The sequence below is a fragment of the Mustela nivalis genome, assembly GCF_964662115.1.
Source record: "Mustela nivalis genome assembly, chromosome: 9".
In the NCBI taxonomy this organism is placed as follows: domain Eukaryota; kingdom Metazoa; phylum Chordata; class Mammalia; order Carnivora; family Mustelidae; genus Mustela; species Mustela nivalis.
The window spans coordinates 79,163,687-79,186,014 of record NC_139028.1 but is presented as its reverse complement, the minus strand read 5'-3'; the positions used below and the strand labels follow the sequence as shown (position 1 = coordinate 79,186,014).

General features: G+C 38.8%; 1 protein-coding gene across 2 annotated transcripts in view; it reads left to right on the top strand.

Moving 5' to 3' along the window:
* The window catches only part of TSG101 (tumor susceptibility 101), a 42,708-nt gene that overhangs the window by 16,040 nt on the left and 4,340 nt on the right, over positions 1-22,328 (top strand). Inside the window, exons 5-7 of one of the 2 annotated variants that reach the window (XM_082747319.1) lie at positions 2,348-2,474; positions 6,458-6,524; positions 10,912-11,003. In XM_082747319.1, coding sequence (XP_082603445.1) covers positions 2,348-2,474; positions 6,458-6,524; positions 10,912-11,003 — 286 coding nt within the window. The remainder of the gene's footprint in view (positions 1-2,347; positions 2,475-6,457; positions 6,525-10,911; positions 11,004-22,328) is intronic. The other variant, XM_082747320.1, reaches the window with a different exon arrangement.

Below are 22,328 nucleotides of genomic sequence, written 5' to 3'. Positions count from 1 at the left end.
CTTGATAAGCTGAATCTAAAATTTATATGGACATGCAAAAGTTTGAGTATAGCTAAATAAAATCTTAAAAAAAAAAGTTTGAGTATAGCTAAGGCCCTCTCCAAGAATAAGGTAGACAGGGCTTGTCCTACACATGTCAAAATGTATTATAAAAACAAGGGAAGTACGGAATTGTCACAGAAATATTCAGATGGATAGATAGAACATCATAACCCAGAAAGGGTGCCTGGGCGGCTCTTTTGGTTAAGTATCGGTCTTTGGCTCAAGTTCATGATCTCAGGGTCCTGATATCAAGCCCTGTATCGTGTCCATGCTCAACAGGGAATCTGCTTCTTTTCCTCTCCCCTCCCCCTGCTCGTGTGCACTTGCTTGCCCTCATATAAATGAAATCTTTAAAAAAAAAACAAAAACTCAAAAAAAGATCCACTATATATAAACACTTGATATATGACAGTGGTATTATAGCAGATCATTTGGAGAGAATGATCAATTTTTCAGTAATGGAGCTGAGACAGTTGGATTCCTATTCATATAATACACAAAAAATTCAGGTAGATTATAAAAGGCAAAAGGAAAAAAAACAAGACTGCCTTTGTGATCTTAGAATAGGTTTTTTTGTTTTTTTTAACAAAACAGTATTTATTAGAAAGGAAAAGTAATTTTACCTTGAATTTGTACAAATTGAAAACTTCTATTTATTAAAGACATTAAAGAGTATGGAAAGACTAACCACAAACTGGAAGTGATATTTGTAATACTTAATACCCTCAGAATAATATCCAGAACATTAAAATAACTTGGGAATCAGAAAGAAAACCAGTAGAAAAACAGATTAAACTCTTTAACAAGTACTTCACAAAAGAGAAATTCTAGTGGCCAATAAACATATGGAAAGATTTTTAACTCTGCTAGTAGTGAGGGAAATGTACATTAAAACCACAGTCAGTTACCACTACATACCATCAAATTTGTGCTACCAGTGGACAATGCGGGTTAGTGAGGAAGCTGAGAAAGAGAACTCTTTGACATCAACTACTTTGAAAACTAGTTTAGCCTTAGTAATTGTGAGTACATGTCCTGTGACTTAGTAGTTCTACACCTAAGTATATAGCTCAGTAGTAAGGATATTGTAGGTCGGGTAATTCTTTATTGTGGGAGGGCTGTCATGTCCACTGAAGGATGTAGAATCTCTGGCCTTTATTCACGAGATGCCAGTAGCATAACACCCAATGTGACAACCAAAAATATTTCTTGGCATTTCTAAATATCCCTGGGAGGCAAATATATCATCCCCAGTTGAGAACTACTGTACAAGAGTAACCCTTGCACATATGTACTCGAAAATACAGCAAGAATGTATTCCACATACATTGCCGAAGACTGGATACAACCTAGCTGACACTTAACAGGAAAATGAATAAAGAAGTTGTAGTATATTCATTTGATGGAACACTTCACAGCAGTGAAAAGGAGTTAAATATAGCTGTACTCTTTAACAGGAATGTATCTTTCAAACATTGAACAAAAGCAGCAAAGCTCAGATTATACAGTTTGATTAAATTCACATGAAGTTCAAAAAAAGTCACATTAAACACACAGTTTAGGAAATCATTCATAAGGTGGTGTGTTTAAAGTCAAGCAGAAGACCTTAAATCAGAGAAGTGGTCTATGTTATGAGGAGATAGAGGGGGATAGAGTCTGGAACTTCTAAGTTACTGTTGGTCTTCTGTTTCTTAACTTGGACAGTGGCTGCCAGGTCTTTTCTTTGTTGTTACTCTTCAAAGTTACATAGGTCATACATTTCTGTAGGTACGGCAGATTTCACAGACCTAACAGATAAGACAGAATGGTGGCTAACTTTATTATGGTATTTGAGGCTGTGCCATGAAGGATCCTGATTGGTAGCTAAGGACTTTGTCCTTCAGTAGACAGATGGGAGTCATTTTAGACTTTTGAACAAGATTAGGGTATTAAAAGCAGTGATTATTTGGTATAATGTCTGAAGTATACTAGATGAATACACTCATTAGCTCTCTAACAATCACTAACTGCTTTAAAACCTAAACCCCAAAGTGCTGAGAGGCTTAACACTAGAAGTTTCTTGCCCACGTAATAGTCCAGTGGGAGGGGTGCCCGGGTGGCTCAGTTGGTTAAGCGTCTGCCTTTGGCTTAGGTCATGATCACAGGGTCCTGGGATCCCCGAATCCTGCATCAGTCTCCTTGCTCAGCAAGGAGCCTGCTTCTTTTCCCGCCCCTCCCCCTGCTTGTGCATGCATGCTCTTGCTCTCTCTGACCAATCTTTAAAATGCAAAATCTATAGCTGACTTAATTTGTTTTCTGTTTTTAGCCACAGTCTGACTTATTGGGGCTTATTCAGGTCATGATCGTGGTGTTTGGAGATGAACCTCCAGTCTTCTCTCGTCCTACTATTTCGGCATCTTATCCACCATACCAGGCAACTGGGCCACCAAATAGTAAGTGTAATTAAGTTTGATTTTTAAACTCCTAAACAAAACACAAAACCTTGTAAAGAAATTTTTTTTCATGACTTCACTTTTTAGCTTACCCGGTTAGCGGAGTTTTGGGAGGTATTCTGAGGCCACACATCTGCATGTACAGATTCCAACCAAAGACTGGCATTTGGGCTTTCGTTTGTGGGTAGAAATCTAACTATGGGTGTGCTAGATTCCAAAATGGAAGAGAAAGATGCTGGAATAGAGCTAGAATTTTTGTTTTAAATTTTTAATTATACATGCCATGGAATAGCCTTATATCATCAGTTTGGAAACAGATATAACTCGAAAGGTAGCCTGCTTTTCTTTGTACTGGGGTTGTAAATGAGAATCAGTTAGAGTCAACTAAACCATTCACGTTCTGCTGGTCGGGCTGTAGCACAGCCGAACCTCTAGCTCCCAGCTTCCTTCTCTTTAATACAGCCAATTCATGATTTTCCCTGGTGTGGAGAGGGTGAAAGCATGAAGTCAGTATTTTCCCTGGTTGCTAAATGTTATCTCTATTCTTTCTCTTTTTTCCCCCCAGTAATTCCTATTGATACTTTCAAATAACCCTGCATAATTGAGAGTTGGTTATACTTGTTTTGACTTTACTAAACCTGTATTGATTTCGTTCTGTTTTGAGCTATAATTTTTTTTAAAGATTTTTTTTTTTAATTTTATTTATTTGACAGAGATCACAAGTGGGCAGAGAGAGAGGGGGAAGCAGGCTCCCTACTGAGCAGAGAGCCCGATGCAGAGCTCGATCCCAGGACGGGATCATGACTTGAGCCGAAGGCAGAGGCTCAACTCACTGAGCCACCCAGGCACCCCTAATTTTTTTTTTAACAAATTTGTTCAAGGTTATAATTAAGCAAAATTTAAGTTAGATTATGTGAGCTTTCATTTTTCTCCTATTGAGAGTTATCCTCTTCCTTTTTAATCTATTCTGTCTTGAGGAACATTCTGACTCACAAGCTGAATGGAAATTTAACAGAAAGAACTTTCTGAACCTATTTCCTTTTCCTTCCCTGCCTTCACAGAGTAAATTCGGTTTTAGGAATCAGTAGGTGTTTCATTAAAAGTTCTAGTGATTCTTTTGGGCCAGAAATTCGTTTTCATCTTTTGATGAATTTTCATAAATTCTGTTGACTCTAGTACTTAGCAACCTCTCTTTTAAGTTTGAAATAGCAAATATTTCCTAGTTTGCCATTCATGTTTATTTGCTCCAATAACCAAAGATAACCTTTTAAGAAATTTAGGCAGTCTCCTAAGCAATATTTTTTTTTCCTAAATTTCTTCCAGTTTTATATTGACTCTTGAAGGGCAGCATTCCAGAAAGAGACCACAGTAAAGAGATTATTTTTGCAGTTCAATTTTGTACTCGCTGTTTAATCACATTAAACAATCTATAGCTGATTTAAGTAAATTACTACCAGAGACCAATTTATTATCCTTCAATTCCAGTTTTAATGTTTTATACATTTAAACAATATCAATTACCAGTAGGTATGAGTATAAAGAGATAGAAGTCTAAATTGCATTCGCCCTCACACATAACCAAGGAATAGCCCAGAAATTTGTATATATACTTTTTTTTTTTTTAAGATTTTATTTATTTGGCAGAGAGAGACACAGTGAGAGAGGGAACACAAGTAGGGGGAGTGGGAGAGGGAGAAGCAGGCTTCCCACTGAGCAGGGAGCTGATGTGGGGCTCAACCCCAGGACCCCGGGATCATGACCTGAGCCAAAGTCAGTCGCTTAATGGCTGAGCCACCCAGGCGCCCCAGTATATATACTTATATGAAGATTATCTTCTAGTTCAGAAATTATATACTACTATTGTTATTTTTATCATTACTCGAGACACTTCTTGATCTGTTTTAGCATGACTTTGAGCTAGCAGTGCGTCATATTAAAAAATGTAATGGCCAGACCTCATTTTTTGACAACTGACAGTAATGGTCAACATTTATTGATTTGTAACTGTAAGATACAGCTAAGCACTTGATATTCATTCTTATTTGATCCTTATTAATAGCCCCATGTGTTGCGTGTATTTGTATCCCATTTTATTCTGGCTCTAAAATTACTTTACCTCATTTTCTTCTTCCTTGATAGTCTTGGATCCAAATAACATTTGTTGTTTATAAGGATTAAAATTTGAAGGCTTTGGTGGAATTGGTATCTTTTCAGAACCTTAGAAAAGAAAATTGCGTCTGATTACAAAAATTTGGTGCATGGTTATGATTGCTCGTAAACATGAAGTGGTAGTTTATGTGTACAGTGAAAAACTAGCGTGGGAGGGAGGGGTAGTAACTGACCGTGTATGTTGCTAACACTTAATAGTAGCCTTGTGTTTTTGATGTTCTTAAAGATCAACTGTGCTTTGCCCAGGAGGAAAAAAATGTCTTATGGATTCAGTAATTTAGACATTTGGGGATTTTTTTTTTTCCCTTACTGAAATAGCATTGAACATCATCTTAGCTTCATTTTACTTAAGAAAAAGTTTACTTATAACATCTGTAGTTCATCTTAACAGGGAGACTGTAAACCCTGATACTTGGAGATGTATGCTCAGCCACTCTGGTAAATATTTCTGATGCCCTCGGTCAGATCCCAGGGTGTATTTCTTCTACCCACTTACATTCTGTGCTTTAAAAATTCATTTCTTGAAGGCTCCACCTCTCTTGCCATCTATGCCTTTATATACCATACCTCGACTAGATCATTTTTATTTACCCCCACCTCCTAGGTTTAGATTGGTTGCCTCCTATATGAGTGTGTGTGTGTGTGTGTGTGTGTTTATTTATTTATTTATTTCTCTGTACTTCTCGTGTCATAACACATAGTACTCTGTATAATTACTCTTCCTTGCTTTTCTCCTCCACCAGACCATGAGCAACTTGAAGCCAGGAATTCTTTCTTTCTTTCTTTCTTTCTTTCTTTTTTTTAAGATTTTATTTATTTATTTGACAGAGAGAGATCACAAGTAGACAGAGAGGCAGGCAGAGAGAGAGGGAAGCAGGCTCCCTGCCGAGCAGAGAACCTGATACTGGACTCGATCCCAGGACCCTGAGATCATGACCTGAGCTAAAGGCAGCGGCTTAACCCACTGAGCCACCCAGGCGCCCCAATTCTTTCTTTTTTTAATCAGATTCCTGGTGCTGGCTACGTAGAAGCACTGGAATATTTATTGATTGGATTAGGAGCTAATTCATCATTGTATTCAGTGAGAAAAATTTCACTGAGAATAAACTGATTCTCAGACTAGTTATTTCCAATTAAAGTCAAAACTCTCTTTTTCTTCCTCTGTTGATTAGCCTTTTGGCACCACTGACCAGTTCAAGGTCTTTAGTGTTCTAAAAAATATAAAAACCATTCTTTAAGCTTGCTTGATTTGAACTTTTTTCCCCTCTTACTTCCAAGCTTTTGTTTTTAACCAGCCTAGCTGAACATGTTTTGAAAGGATTTCCTGTAGCAATATGAAGTCTGTTAAAGTCCTCATTCAAGCCAACAAAACCACCTGTGCAAACTGGTCAACAATGGGTCAACAAGAAATATCAAAAGATTTTGTAGATAGAATAAAGAGGGCGCTTTCTAAGAAGCTGACCTTAGACCAGAGGAGGGCAGAATTACCTTCCTCTAAATTCCATTTGAACCAGCTGCTGTGTCAGGTTACAGACTCAGAGTGCAGAGAGCTGACCAGGTGGACCTGTTTGCCGGTTATTCCTTGTGTATTGTCGTGCCTCATAGTTAATGCTTTGAGAATTTTCTGATTTGAAGATACTGCTTGCAGTGAAGAACTAATGTGGATGCAGTGTTTGTTTTGTTTTGGTGCTGAGATTTGAATTCTTTACCTGTATGAAATTTTGCCGTGGTTTGACAATGATAAATGTTTTACTGGATAGCCTATATATCCAGGACTATGCATACTATTTTAAAATGTTAAAAATTATTTTTAGCTTCCTATATCCCAGGCATGCCAAGTGGAATCTCTGCATATCCATCTGGATATCCTCCCAATCCCAGGTAATGAAAAATCTTTTGAATAATTGTATTAGAAATTCTGTTAGATCTAGAATTGAAATAATGGGTGCTAACTAGAGCATTAAAGTAAACGTAGTTGCAATTTAATGGAAGGTAAGACTTGGTTTATTGGTGAAATTTTATAGTATGTATATAATTCCAAAGGAATTTTTTCCATTTTAGAGAAATGTAGCTTCATTCTTTTTTTTTTTAATTAACATATAATGATTATTTGTTTTAGGGGTACAGGTAGCTTCATTCTGTTTACAGAGAAGGAAGGAGTGAGATAATGACAATGATCTTGATTGGTTTTGGACTTTGAAATCCTTCCTTGCTCTGCTTCCCTTTTAATAACTTTTTATATTTAGTGTAGATAGCTGAAAGGCTAATAGAATACTAATCAAAATGAATTTGACCAAGAAGAAAAATAATTTAATACCTTTTTCTTTCTTGGAGAGGGAGAGAATCTTAAGCAGGCTTCACGCCCAGCACAGAGTCCAATGTGGGGTTTGATCTCATAACCCTGAGATCATGACCTGAGCCAAAATCAAGAGTTGGACGCTCAACCAACTCAGCCACCCACGTGCCCCTATATTTTAATACCCTTTAAAAAAAACTTGATTTTTTCATAAATTACAAGGAATGGATTAATGGCTCACATGATGGGGTCAGTCTTATTTATTCATATAGTTCATAGATGGCATATACTACCAACCTCTGTCAATCATTTGATAATACCATAACTCAGGTAGGTTAAATTAATCATGAGATCAGTCTATGAGTAAGACATATTGGAAAATCAATGAGAAATAATTATTGACCCATGTTTCAGTTGTGTAGTTTCAGTGGTAATCTAGAGCTACTGGTTGACTTAAAATGCAAGATGGCATGTACCGGTGTCCAGATGAGATTTCTGGCTCCTTTAACTATTAACAATAAATTTTTTCACCCTGTTGACTCATTATAGCTTCATATAACCCTCACAGATAAATATAGCCAGATTTCTCAAACACCTGATATATGTACATGTATAATATACACGATCCTATAAGTTAAATTTAGCAGTCGTACTTATTTCTGGATCTTTCCTAATTGTAGAGACTTGCTGTATAGGAAACATTCTGTCATGTTAGGTAAGCATAGACTAGATGAATATCTGTCAGAGACGATAAAGAAAGACTCCTATATGATTGTAATTTATAAACAGGCTATAAGTTTTCGATTTCTTGAGGCACTTGTTTTTCTGCTAAGTTCTAGAAATGGAATCTTCTTGTCTGAAGCCTTGAAATTACAAGCCTTTACAATGAGTAGTTGGTAGTAAGAAGGAACTTTGGACATAGGAAATGGTTGTTGGAAGTACAGTAAGGAAATGGACTTCTCAACAATAAAGCCCTTTCAGAGAAACTCGTAGATAAAATGAAGCTGGAAAATATTGACAAAACTCTAAACCTTATTCACTTAGGTAACCGTAAAAGTGTCTTTTATGAGGTTATTTGTAAGAAGTTCCTTTTTGAGACAGATATTTTCCAGAATCTGATGTCTTTTTTTCCTTTGAAATGTAACTTTAAATATCAAAATATAAGTAATATGCCAGTGAGTTGTTAAGGGTAACTGTATTCAAACTGCTATCTGTATCTTTCTGTATATAAAAGGTTTTGGCAGAAGAGCTTCAGAACCTCTTTCTCTTCTCCCTTTGTCCTAAAGGAGAATTAATAAATCAGTGACTCAAGAAGAATCTTTATCTTAAAACAATGAATATGAGAGTCTTTATTCTTGCTCTAGAAAGTTGGACTAGATGATCTTTAAGTTCTCTTCCAAATCTTAAGATCTTTTGAAAGTTTAATTTAGCACCTGCAGCGTGTATACAAGGAAGCTAAAAGGTATGTCAAGAATGGTTGTTCCAGTTGGGTCTGTGTACTAGCATGCATGTAGTAAGATACTAGAAACCAGTTCCTGGTATCAGAAAAGACAGACAATGGTAAGTGCTATGATAAATAGAACTTCAGAAGGGAGGTGACTTCTGCTGTGGTGGTGGGAGTTCAGCGATAGCTTCATAAATGAAAGAACGGGTTTATGTGGAGGACCTTGAAGAAGGAAATTCAGTGTTTAGAGATGGAGGAAGCAGCAAAGAGTTATAACATCCTGTGACGGAGGGGATACTTTCCAGTTCTCAAGTCCAGCCGCCTCATTTTATGTAAGCAAAGTGTGAAAGCCCCCAAAAGCCCCAGGAAGAATAAGGAAACACTCTAATGCGCTTGAAGAATGTGGGGTTACGAGTAAAGGAATTAAAGAGAGTAAAGGTGCAACTTCATGGATATTACACATCTCCCAGAACTTTGCCTTATCTCCTCTAGCTGATAGCGATTTTCCATTCTGTATCTTCTGAATTTTTACTTAGCATTTCTTATTTCCTTGGTCCTATCAGGATTGTTTACTGGGATCTTGCCATTTTGATAGCATCTTGAGGAAGAAACGGATTCATCATACCTTAAAGGCTCCTACCTCAAGCACTTAGAAACAGTGCCTTAAATATAATAATTATTACATTTGAAGGAGTACATAAGGAAAAAGAAACATACGAGTGTTGGAAAATTCTTTTTAAATACGTCATTTTCAAAGGACTCTTCAGTATGAAAAAGATGTGCTACATAGAACAAGTTGTTTAATAGTACCCAAAGATAGAAAATAGTACCACTCAGTTCTTTACTCAAGAAAAATTATTAACCCTGAACCTAGAGAATAACTATGAAGAAGAAATTGAGCAAACTAGAGCCAAGGGAGTTCTTGGAGGTTAATGTCTATAGGCCTAGAAAAGGTTTATACTAGGTTACTGAAAAATACAGCAATATGATCATACATTATCTTTAAAGGGGTATGCAAAATGGGAATAACCCCAGGAAAAAAGAGCACATTTATCCCAGTTTCAAAACCACAGATTCAGAAATTTCAGTAAGATTGGCACTGTTTCCTGGCACCGTGGTAACAGGGTTACCAAAGAGACCAGAAACAAAAGCAGCATTTGGTAGCTTTTGGCATGTATCTGCTAAGAACAGAAATGCCTGCTGTTTTTTATCTTGCCTTTACTGAAGATGAGAGAGTATTGTGATTTCAACAAGCTCTACAAATTTTTTTTGTTGGGGACAAGTGATAAAGTATGAGCTGCTAGTACAAATAGTAGAGTCTTTGAGTCACTACAGTGGAAAGACATTACTGACTCACAGTTCAGAACTCTTGCCCCAAGACTCTGAACTGGCTGGGTTTCAGTAATTTTTTTTTTAAAGATTTTATTTATTTATTTGACAGGCAGAGATCACAAGTAGGCAGAGAGGCAGGCAGAGATAGAGGAGAAAGCAGGCTCCCTGCTGAGCAGGAAGCCAGGACGCTGGGACCATGACCTGAGCTGAAAGCAGTGGCCTTAACCCACTGAGCCACCCAGGCGCCCAGGTTTCAGTAATTTTAATGGACTTGTGCAGGCATATTGATCAGAATTGCCAATGTCATAGACCTGACAACTAATCCAGATTTATTGTTCAACTAACAGGTAACTAGTGATCATCTTGTTTTACTTTTCTTCTCCATTGTAAGGGAAATACTTCCAAACTAGTGAGCATTCAGAGGAAAGTTGTTAAACCTGGAAATCATGTCCTGTCAATAATGGTTGAAAGAATTTAAAATATTTCACCTAAAGAAAAGATTAGAAGACTGATGTTAGAAGTCTTCTGCTATTCAAGTGGTTTTCCAGAATGCAAACTTAGGACCATTAGGTGGAAGTTCAGTCAAAATGCTATTTAGTGTTCAATAGAGAAAGATGATCATTTGTCAGGGATATTGTTAATGATGTTTATAAAACTGTCGGATAACAGATTGGAGGAGAATACTTATAAGGAAAATTCCTTTTGACACTGATAAGAATACATGAGTGAGACTACCCATAAAGTGAGAAGAAAATTCTTAAAACTATTTAAAGGGGAGAATTTTCAAATCAGGTGCTCTCAAAGGATGTCCGTGAACCATAGGTAAAAATTGAATAACATAATTTCCGGATATGTTCATTAACCAGAATGGGAAAGTTCTCTCACAAATTGTGGTTGCTTCCAGTTCTGATGCTGTTTGGCTGCCCTAGAAATACACTAGTTGTTTTTCTCTTCTCCCAGTGAAGACAACCATCAAATAAACAGGGCCAAGCAAGAGTATTTTGACCACTTACTTAAGAGTGAATCCAGTGTCATTAATGGAACTTCTTACAGAACTTTGCTTGAATAGACACCTGGAGCTCTAAAAGTCCTTAACTGATAAAACAGCAGGTCAGGTTAACTTCCTGAATGGGGTTCTTGAAGATACTGTAGTACTGAGTCGTCTTAACATTGAATGGGTTTTGTTCTTTTTTCAGCGGTTACCCAGGCTGCCCTTTCCCACCTGGTGGTCAGTATCCTGCCACAACAAGTTCTCAGTACCCTTCCCAGCCTCCTGTGGCCACTGTCGGTAAGTACCCTTCAAAACTGTCTTTCTCCCATAAGGAAAGTCAGAGGCTCCTGTTGTGAAAAGTGCCTTTCATTTTCACACGTGAGATGTTAGAATATTCTTCCTTGTTATGGAGAACTCTTAATGGTCAATATCCTATAATCCAAAACTTGAAGTAGGTGATTTATCATTATATAAATGAGCCTTCTATCAGGGCATACAAAGAAATGATTGATTCTTCAGTCTTTCCTGGGTCACATATTTTTATTGATGAACTCTGTATGTGTTGAACTGTTAACAGGCACTTAGATTTCCATAGCCTGGTTATATGTAAAAACACATGAACGTCTTAGGGAGAAAGAAAGCACGACTACAGGGTCTGCTGCACATAATCATGGGCCAGTAGTTGTTGCTGTTTAGTGTTGCTTATTAGAGTGCCTGAAGTATCATTTTCTTCAGCTGAGAAAATTTAAGCAATACAAGAATTTGTACAGGTTTCCACCCCCCCCCAACCCCCCACCCCCCACTGCATGCCTGTCTGCCACCACTGTACCATCACACCTGTCTTCTCCCACAGGCCAGTTATCTTTGCTTTTGTCTACAAGATCTCATCCTCTCTCCCTCAATTGGGGGCCAGTCGTTTCACCATTTCTTCCCTCCCATCATCAGTTTCTGTTCTCTACTGGATTACTTCTCATCGACACACAAAAAAATATGCCCTAAACTAACCTTAAAAATTCCTCCTCTCAATTCCACTTTCTCACTGCTGTTCCATTTCTTCATTCCCGTCTGCAAGCAGAACTCCTTGACAAATTATCCATACTCCATCTTCAATTCCTCTTCTCTCTTTCTCTTATGAAGTCCTCCATTTGGGATTTCCTTCATACCATCCCACTAAAACTGCTTCTGTCAAGGTCACTAATGATTTTTATAAGGTTAAATCCAACAGGTAATTACTCTTCTCCACTTACTTGGCCCGTCAGTAGCATTTGACACAGTTATTAGTCCTTAGCATTCTCTGTACTCATTCTCCTGGTGATTTCCACCAATCTTAGCTTTAAATACCATTTCTATGCCCACAGTTCTCAAATTTATACTTCCAGCCTATACTTTTCTCCTGAGCTCCAGATCCTTAGAGCACCTGCCTTAATATCTCCACGTGGATATTTAATAGACATCTTAAGCCCAACATGACCAGAATTAAACGCTGAATCTTTCTTCACAGCTTCCCCATCTCCACTGATAACTACTCATCAGTACTCTGAACTTTGGCATCGTCCTTGATTCCTCATCAGGAGCCTACTATCATCAAAATAGATCTAGAATCTGATCATAACCAGTGTGAATCCAAGTCATTACATTGTCTCTCATCTGATTTATTCCAGAAGCCTCCCAAAAGGTTTCTGTGTCTGTCCTTTGCCCCTATACTCTGTTTTATTTATTATTATTTTTTTTAATATACTCTGTTTTAAACACAGCCTCCCGAGTAATTCTATTAAAACATAAATAGGGGTGCCTGGTTGGCTTAGTCATTGAATATCTGCCTTCAGCTGAGGTCAAGATCCCATGGTCCTGGAATGGAGCTCTGTATCAGGTTCCCTGCTGAGCCTGCTTTTCCCTCTCCCTCTACCTGCTGCTCCCCCTGCTTGTGCTCTCTTTCTGTCAAATAAATAAATAAAAACTTAAAAAAATTAAAAAAGCATAAATAACGTTACTTTTGTGCTCAGAACCTGGAAGTGTCCCCATTTCACTCAGAATTCAATCCAGAGTTCTTAGGCCTGGAAGGCCCTGCATGATCCTGCTTTCTTCCCCTGTTATTTCTCTAACCTCATTCTCTACTACTCTTCTGTCTTAAGAAATCCACTTCCTGTTTCCTTTGCAAGCAGTAGGCATGCCTACCTGACCAATCAGCTACCACCAACAACCCCTGCCCCCAACCTGCTAACATGCAGAATAGTGCTTTATATATAGAAGTTCCTCAATAAATATTTTGCTGAGTGCCTAAATGAATGTAGGAGCTTGAGAAGTTCATCTTTCTGTTATATTTCCTGATAAATTATAACCGTCCCAAGATCTGATGTAAGTACGGTCCCCCCTAAAAGAATTTTCTAATGCTGTTCTTGCCATTGATACAGCCTAGTTATTGAAGCCCTAGTGGCATGGTTTTAATTTATTAAAGTGTTCTCAAAGTTACTATAATGTAGCTCTCTTTCTACAATATAATTTAAAGGATTTGCATTAGAAACCTAATGATGGGAGATCTTTCATCCGTAAGCAAAGCACACTGTCTTGTTAAGCTCTCCATTTTGGTTTAGGCATCATCAACAAAATGAGAATAGTACTGTTTGTCACTGTTTTTCATTGAGATTATAATGGTATAATCCCTTTGATTTCTAGGGAACCTCAGTTTGTAACAATCTTTTATATATTAACTCATTTTAAACCACAGGTGTGAAGCATTTTATAGCTGAAACTAGATTATTTCCACATATCCAGAAAACAGGGATGTAGGGAAAATGGTGTACTTAAAATCACATCTAATGTTTATGTTTTTCAAACAGATTACCAAAGAAATTTATCTATTTTTTCAAGAGTACTTTCTTAGGGGGTGCCTGGGTGGCTCAGTGGGTTAAGCCACTGCCTTCGGCTCAGGTCATGATCTCAGGGTCCAGGGATCGAGCCCCGCATGGAGCTCTCTGCTCGGCGGGGAGCCTGCTTCCTTCTCTCTCTCTCTCTGCCTGCCTCTCTGCCTGCTTGTGAGCTCTCTCTCTCTCTCTCTCTGTCAAATAAATAAATATATTTTAAAAAAATAAAATTAAATTTACAAAAAAGAGTACTTTCTTAGGCTAGAAACATTTTATGATAATCTTGGCTATCCTTTAATATGTATTGTTCTTTCTCTTCATTGTTTGCCTGCTTGATTTTTTTCATCGTTCTGGTAGTACATTGTGCACAGTGCTGTTGGACTTCAAAACTCATACAGGAAAACAACGATAAAAGTATTGGATGTTAGAGTTCACAACTAGTCAGTGTTTCCTCAATATATCTGTGGTAACCAGAATTTATACTAGTCTGTGTACTACTGAGGCCATGAGAGAGAATGTATTAATCTCCTTGTGCTTTATATAACTTGATAGTTTCATTGCATAGATTTTGATTTTATTGTATAAAACAAGCACCTGACTGAAAGCATCATTAACATAGGCCTTTTTTTTTTTTTTTTTTTTTTTTTTTAAGATTTTATTTATTTATTTATTTATTTGTCAGAGAGAGGGAGAATGCACAGGCAGGTAGAGTGGCAGGCAGAGGCGGAGAAGGAAGCAGGTTCCCTGCGGAGCAAGGAGCCCAATGAGGTACACTTTCCCAGGACCCTAGATCATGGCCTGAATTGAAGGCAGCGGCTTAACTGACTGAGCCACCCAGGCGTCCCAACACAGGTCTTTTTATTATGGGCTTGGATATCTTTCAAATGTTGGTATTTAACCATCCCAACAGCACAGAAATAAAAGAACTGTTTAAAAATGAATTAATAGAGGGGCTCATGGGTGGCTTAGCTGCTTGAGCATCTGGCTCTTGGTTTTTGGCTCAGGTCAGGGTCTCATGGTTCTTGAGAGCTCCGCAGTAGGCTCCTTACTCAGCGGGAGTCTGCCTGAAGATTCTCTCCCTCTGCCCCTCCCCCCCACTCACACAAGTGTGTGCTCTCTCTCAAAAAATAAATCTTTAAAAATAAACGAATGGAGATTGCATTTTTTTTTAAGATTTTATTTATTTATTTGACAGAGATCACAAGTAGGCAGAGAGGCAGGCAGAGAGAGAGAGAAGCAGGCTCCCCACTGAGTGGAGAGCCCAATGGGGGGCTTGATTTCATGACCCTGGGATCATGACCTGAGCCAAAGGCAGAGGCCTTAACCCACTGAGCCACCCAAACACCCCTGGAGATTGCATTCTTTATAGCAACCTCTTCTGACAAAGTATTGAAGGAGGAGGGGCATGGATGCAGCTCCTGGAACTTAAAATAGCTCTTTCTGATTCCAGTTAGTGCAGGTTTTATTTCTTTTTATTTTTTTTAAAGATTTTATTTACTTATTTGACAGACACAGCGAGAGAGGGAACACAAGCAGAGGGAGCGGGAGAGGGAGAAGCCAGGCTTCTTGCTGAGCAGGGATCCAGTGTGGGCCTTAATCCCAGGACCCTGGGACCATTACCTGAGCCAAAGGCAGACACTTAACGACTGAGCCACCTAGGTGCCCCAAGGGTTTAAACGACATTTAAAAGAAAACCAGAATTTGTTTTGTTCATTTTATAGCTTTTTTATTAGCTAGCTTCCCACCTAACCAGACCTAAAGTCAGTCTTGCTGCGAGATTGGAGCTCACTGAGGGCACTATGGGAGCTCACCTAGGGACAGCTGTGAAATAATGAAAAACCTGTCGATGGTGCTTCATCAGGTCTGGGCAAATGTAGTGATATCTTAATAGTATTTGTTTTATGTAAGGGAAGAAAAAGCTGTGGCTGTGATCTGTAACTCAGATTTTTCCTAGAAGTCATTGTAGGACCAGGTGTATTTTTTGTGTATCATCTTTGTAACTATCAAAAACATTTTCTACTAGAAAATCACTGGGAAAAGATGTGGAATTTGGGAACATTCCGTAGATTTTCTGTCCCTCCTAAGCATTATTTGTCAACAAAGGCATCAGAAGGAAGATACACTTTCTTGATAACAGGGTAAAAGTTAAATTTTTTAAAAACTTAAATTTCTGTTTCTTTGGATTAGAATATATTCCTTAAGAGTGAAACACTTTTATTAGAACAAGGCATGCAATTTTCACCAAGTTGGCATTGCCAAAACTATAAGAGAACCTGGACTCTGATTTTAAAGGTTTAAAATGACTTGACTGCCGCCAAGTTGAGGACAGTATTAATACTTGTTCACATTTTCTTAATAGCAGATGCCAGAAGAAAGCCAAAGTAGGTATGGATGTGTGGTCATTTGTATGTGTTATGGGCTGACAGATGGGTACTCAAGAGAACCTTTAGTCCACAACTGGGCATTTCAGTGGACAATGCCAGACTCCACTGGAAAGGGAAGGGTAGCATGTTGTGGGATCCACTGAGACTCACTGGATTCATGCATGGCGCCATCTGCCAGCTGCTGCCTGTGGTGCATCTGGGTGACATTGATTTGGAGATAAAGTTGTTGGATATTATAATCTGGATTAAGAAGGATTGAAGGCTGGGGTGCCTGGGTGGCTCAGCTGGTTAAAGCCTCTGCCTTGGGCTCACTCAGGTCGTGATCCTAGGGTCCTGGGATCGAGCCCCACAAAGGGCTCTCTGCTCCGCGAGGAGCCTGCTTCCCCACCCCACCCCCACGCTTTCTCTGCCTGTCTCTGCCTACTTGTGATCTGTGTCTGTCAAATAAATAAATAAAATCTTTAAAAAAAAAAAAAAGATTGAAGGCTATCAAGCAGATGTTCAAGAATGTTACTATAGTTGGTCCACTGTAGTCCTCTGAACAGTGTGATGCCACTGTGAAACCTTCCCATGTTATGAATTTGCGTGTGAAGTCAGTGAGCTAATTGGCTCCTTCATGAAGTTTATCAGAGGGTGTACTATCAGCCCTACTTCCTTTGTGCCAGAATCTCCAGGTTTATTTCATCTCAGTGGAGTCCTTTTATCAGAAAGTGATTACAGACATCTTCAACCCTGGTTTGCTTAGTGTTTTGAAACTTTGAGGAGACAAATTAACAAAATGAGGTGCTTCTAACCTAATGCTTGACCCAGAATAGAATCTCTTCTTTGGACACTTTGGATCTGTTGTTAAGATTTTCATCCTTGAGGAGTGCCTGGGTGGCTCAGTTGGTTATGTGTCTGCCTTCAGCTCAGGTCATGATCCCAAGGTCCTGGGGTCGAGCCCCAAGTCAGGCTCCCTGCTCAGTGGTGAGTCTTTTTCTTCCTCTCCTCCTCTGCCTGCTTGTGCGTTCGTCTCTCTCTTTCTCAAATAAATAAAATCTTTAAAAAATTCTCATCCTTGAAAGGAATCAAGTAGCTAATTCACATTTTGCAAAAGGGTTCCTTGAAATCAAATAAACTGAAGGGGTAGGTGTGTCTTTGCAATTGTATATCATTAACATTTACTGTATTCAAATGGAAACCCACTTCCACTTTCCAAATCGGAATTTTTCTTTTTTTTTTTTTGCTTTTGCGCTTCTTCTCCACAGTCTGGTTTTTTGTTGTTTGTTTGTTCTAAGATTTTATTTATTTATTTTTAAAGATTTTATTTATTTATTTGACAGAGAATATCACAAGTAGGCAGAGAGGCAGGCAGAGAGAGAGAGGGAAGCAGGCTCCCCACTGAGCAGAGCCCAATGTGGGGCTTGATGCCAGGATGCTGAGATCATGACCTGAGCTGAAGGCAGAGGCTTTAACCCACTGAGACATTCAGGCACCCCTCGTTTTTGGTTTAAATAGTTTTTAAAGGTCACTGTTTAATTATCTTGTACTTTGGGACTACCCTGGATTCTCTAATATAAATGAACTTTTTGAGTTAATGAAACTGATCATTCAATAAGTACTCTTAGGAGATAAATAAAACTGTTTGTCTTAAGTGTTTAGTTTTTTAAATCAGGTAGGTGGTCTGTACTGGTGCATTTTGAAGACATGGGCCTAAATTATTTGTTGAATTATCAGGTCCATTGGGTAGTATGTTGGTTTCTTCATAACAGAAAAAAAAAACTTTTTTTTTTTTTAATTATGTTTTAGTTCCTAAGGCTCAAGTTCAGTAACTGGATCCTACCTAACATTTCAATGAGGTCTTGCTTAGGACTGTTTCTCAAAATCTTTGTTACCCTTTCATTGCTGCTCATCTGGAATTGTAGAAGGGCACGTCTGAAATCTGACTCTGCATGGGTAAAGGTCAGTGTGTGGGGACTTGAGGTATGGCCGTTTGCCACAAACTACTTAATCCAAGGCTTGTTATAGTGGGTATAAAGGAAATTAAAATTTCTCTTTGAGGGCAAGAAAATTTTTTTTGTTTGAAAGGTGATCAAGGAGATGAGAATCTCCCACCAATCATTTTTCTTATTTGTGTTAAACAATCCCTTAAAGTGTCAAGGTTCATCGAATTTTGAATTTTAATAGGTTTTCTTTTTTGGCATTTATATTCCAGATCTTAACTAAAATTTTCTTCTTTTTACAAAGTAGGTGAACCTAATATGTTTAAATACACCGCTTAGTAAGGTCTTTGTGTGGCAGAGGAAAGGACAAGGTCTAATCTTGGCACTCCCACCCTCCTCAGGTGAACTGTGACCTTTATGGAAAGCCAGGCAACAGCTGCGGGTCAGCTTGGTTCCCATTTTGAGTTTAGTGGCTTTAGCTGGAGACTTATTTGGAAGACCTTATTTGGTGCTGTATGATAGTGTTTGCTTTAACATATTTCCTAACAATATAAATTCCAGAATTAAATATGTGTTTTTTAAAAGAAATTTGAAAACTTCACATCAGTGTAAGTTGATCCATTTTAAGGTAATAATTTTAACAAAACAATGTGGTTGTGTGTGAAAAATCCAGACTAGTTATAAGAATATGGCTTAATCCTTGGGACGCCTGGGCGGCTCAGTTGGTTAAGCAGCTGCCTTCGGCTCAGGTCATGATCCCAGCGTCCTGGGATCGAGTCCCACATCGGGCTCCTTGCTCAGCAGGGAGCCTGCTTCTCCCTCTGCCTCTGCCTGCCATTCTGCCTGCCTGTGCTCGCTCTCTGCCCCTCTCTCTCTCTGATAAATAAATAAAATCTTAAAAAAAAAAGAATATGCTTAATTATTATTTCAGATAACTTCTATACAGGTAAATGGAACACTTTAATTGTTGCATATAATTAACCACAGAACTCTACTGCCTTGAAGGGACAGGTGTTTGAAAGAGTGTTGAGAAACAAAAAATGAGTAAAATACTTAACATTGCAGATTTTAACACTCACTACTTCCATTAACTCAAATAACTCTGCCTGAACAGCTATCACAGTTCAGTGCCAAGCCCTTCAGAAGTCAAATTCTTTACAGATAACTGTTCCTGTCCGCAAAAAGACAGCCACATTTTTACCAGGAAATGTTACCAAGAGTTCAGTCTCTTTGACTTGGTTTGGTTTGCCATTTTTGCCAAGGAGGCACAACAAATTAAAAAATGTAGGGAAAAGGCTAATTGTATTCAAATCTGAAAAAAATGTCATTGAAACAACTTAATACAAGTGCAATAAACATCAAATTGTTTCTGTAACACCCTACCCCTTTTGATAAGCAAACCAAAGTTTCTAACCTATTCTCTGCTGCTAGGAAAACAAAAACTCAGAGTGTAGGAATCCCTAGTTCCTGGTTTGTAACCCAAGCAGTGGCCCCGCCCAGGTTTAGCTAAGTGCTGGCCTCCTTTTCCAGTGATCCAAGTTGCCCTGATCTGAAAACTGGTATCAGGCCGGAAGTTTTGGGCAGACCCTAATCTTTTAAAAATAGACCTTTGTCTTTTTTGTACTCGGGTATTTTTTTAAAGTTCAAAGTATGTTTTTAAACTGATAAATTTAGGGACGCCTGGGTGGCTCAGTTGGTTGGGCAGCTGCCTTCGGCTCGGGTCATGATCCCGGCATCCTGGGATCGAGTCCCACATCGGGCTCCTTGCTCAGCGGGGAGCCTGCTTCTCCCTCTGCCTCTGCCTGCCATTCTGTCTGCCTGTGCTCGCTCTCTCCCCCTCTCTCTCTCTGATAAATAAATAAAATCTTAAAAAAGAAGAAGAAGAAGAAAACATGGATGGTCAAAGTGTGCTTATCGGGCCAAATCCAGCCATCCCTTATTTTAAATAAATAAATAAATAAATAAATAAATAATAAACTGATAAATTTAGTAAGAACTATTAGTGGAAATTAGGGTTAATAGAGGAAAGATCACTAGTGGAGATTAGCCTTAACCATATTTGATGGTAGAGAGAAGATGGAAATCTGATATTTAAGAATATTAAACTGTTTTTGTTTGTTAGAGTGACAAGAATTTGTTAAGAGCTAGAGCTGGCTGTGGAGAAAATTCTGCACGATCATCTGGCAGGCAGTTAGCCCACCCTGGTCATTTACAAGGCCTTCAGGAAGTTTTTGCATTTCATAGGTTGTGATTAGTATAATTGAAGTGTTGCAGCAAATGGATACCATAATTTTGGGGGTGCGGTTGGGTGTGGGAACAAGGCCAGCAGGTAGAAGTTTACAGTAGCTAGTAGAAAAGCAAGGTCACAGATGGATTACAGCAGTGTTTCTTAACCTTTCTTTCTTCATCTTCCTCCTCAGGAGCCTGTTTAGACATTTTTTTTCTTTCCCTTCCATGAACTGTTAATACCGTAGATTATACTGTATATCTGCTATTAATACCATAAATTATACTATATATCTGTTTACATATATTTCCACTCTGTACATAAAAAGAACAAGATTTTTTCACTTCCTAAGAGAAGTTTCCATCTCCTGAGAGAAGCAGTATTATCCTCCTTGAGAATGTGCATAGAGTAATGTTGGATAAGACTGGCCTTGAACTCAGGAAGAAAGAACTAGAGAGAATAGAGTTTCAAAGATTATCCAAGGTTTGGGGCTAGGAAGAGAGATGAAAGCAAGCAAGCCAAGAGCAGAGTAGAAAAAGCAAGACACTGTGTTTAGACTAATCAGAGTAGGAAGAACAGATGGAAGCTTAAAAGCAGCTGGTCTTTCAGAAGGATCTAGAGGAATGCAGGTTGTCTTCCTGAGAGAGGGAGGGTAATACTTTTGAACGGTGAGGAGTCAGACCATAGTTAAAGGAGTTAGGATTCTTGTTCCAAAGGAGATTGGGAGAAAAGAGTGGAAAACTCCCATCTGGTGGTTTCAATCTTTCAAAGATGTCCTGAGGGTTTTTGCCTTGTGGTTAGAAGGTAAAAGGAGGCTAGAGTTTTAAGAGTCAGAAGGATTGGGTAAGGTGAGGCCTTTGGAGGTAGGAGGCCTGGTGGTCTGATAGAATGTGAGAGAGGCCACCTTGGTGGACCACCATGTACGCTCTTAGGAGATGGCGAGAAGTCCAGGCCGAGGCCAGGTATTCCCAGGAAACAGGAGTGGGAGAAAGGGAGGTCAAGGGGACGAGAAGGAATGAAAGGAGATCTTGGTAATTGGGGAAGGTTTCTAGGATCATCCTGGTCTCTGTAGGGGAGGATGTTAGTAAAGAGGTGGTCAGACAGGAAAACCGCAAGAAAAATTAGGAGCATGAGCCTGGAGATGGTGCAGTAGTTGGGAAATTGATGAGAACACTTCAGAAAGGTTAGATATTAAGAGGCCAAAGATGTGAAAAATAAGACTTCAGTTTTCATAGGGGAAATGTGGTTGCCCTCTGGCTTTACCATTCTGAATTCCAAAGCACAAGTTAACCTGAAAGAGTTAATACTTCTGCTTTTCAGAAATACGAAATAAGCTGAAATACTTTGTAAAATCAGAAATGAATTCGAGAAAGAACATTCCTTGTAGATTTGGTTGTTAATAATAAAATAGGAGGTATCAGTTACTTCTCTGTGAACCATGTAGGATGAATACTGTCTGAGCTCTCTTTGGCAGTTTTCTAGCAGGAAAGAGGGAGGCCCTCATAGGGAGAAATTAGTGCACACAGGAGGTCTGACTCTGGGCTGTCACTGTGTGCATGCAGTGTCCTCAGGACAGATGGATGAAGGACTCTCTTCAGGAAAATCTGGTCACAGGAGACACTGTCTGCGCTCATTTTCACTTGCAAGGAGAAAACCTAAGTCAGGGGGAAGAAAAAAGTTCTTCTGTGGTGGAAATAAGAGAGAAGAAAGAAAGAAAAAAGCCAAACTGTTTGGACTTAGACTCTTCCTTTCAAACCTATGAAACCAGAGAGAATGCCAGTGTGTCCCGCTATCATTTACAGAAACCCAGAAAAGCATTCAGGGTAACCTGGTATAAACGAGCTTCTGCAAGAAGACAACTTTACTAACTAAAAAGTGGAGTTTTTAATTAGTAATGGCAAGAACTGGGAGCACACAGGACACCGAAGAGCAGGTGTGGGCTAACTGCCTATTGTTGGGAAAGCTCGATTGCATTTGAGAAGTGGTTTGCTTTTTTGATACAGGGACCAGGCCTGTTGTGGATGGGAACGTGGAGGTAAGAGTTTGGATACATTAGACTAAGGGGTTGTTTTGGGGTTTTTTCATCCTGTGGCATATAACTCTGTGTCGCTGGGATAAAATTTTCAGCACAAAGTGGACATGATATTCAGTAAGTCTGTATTCATTTTTTAATCATTTTAGGCAGTGACAGATAAATATAATTCCTCACATGGTATTCTATCATCAAG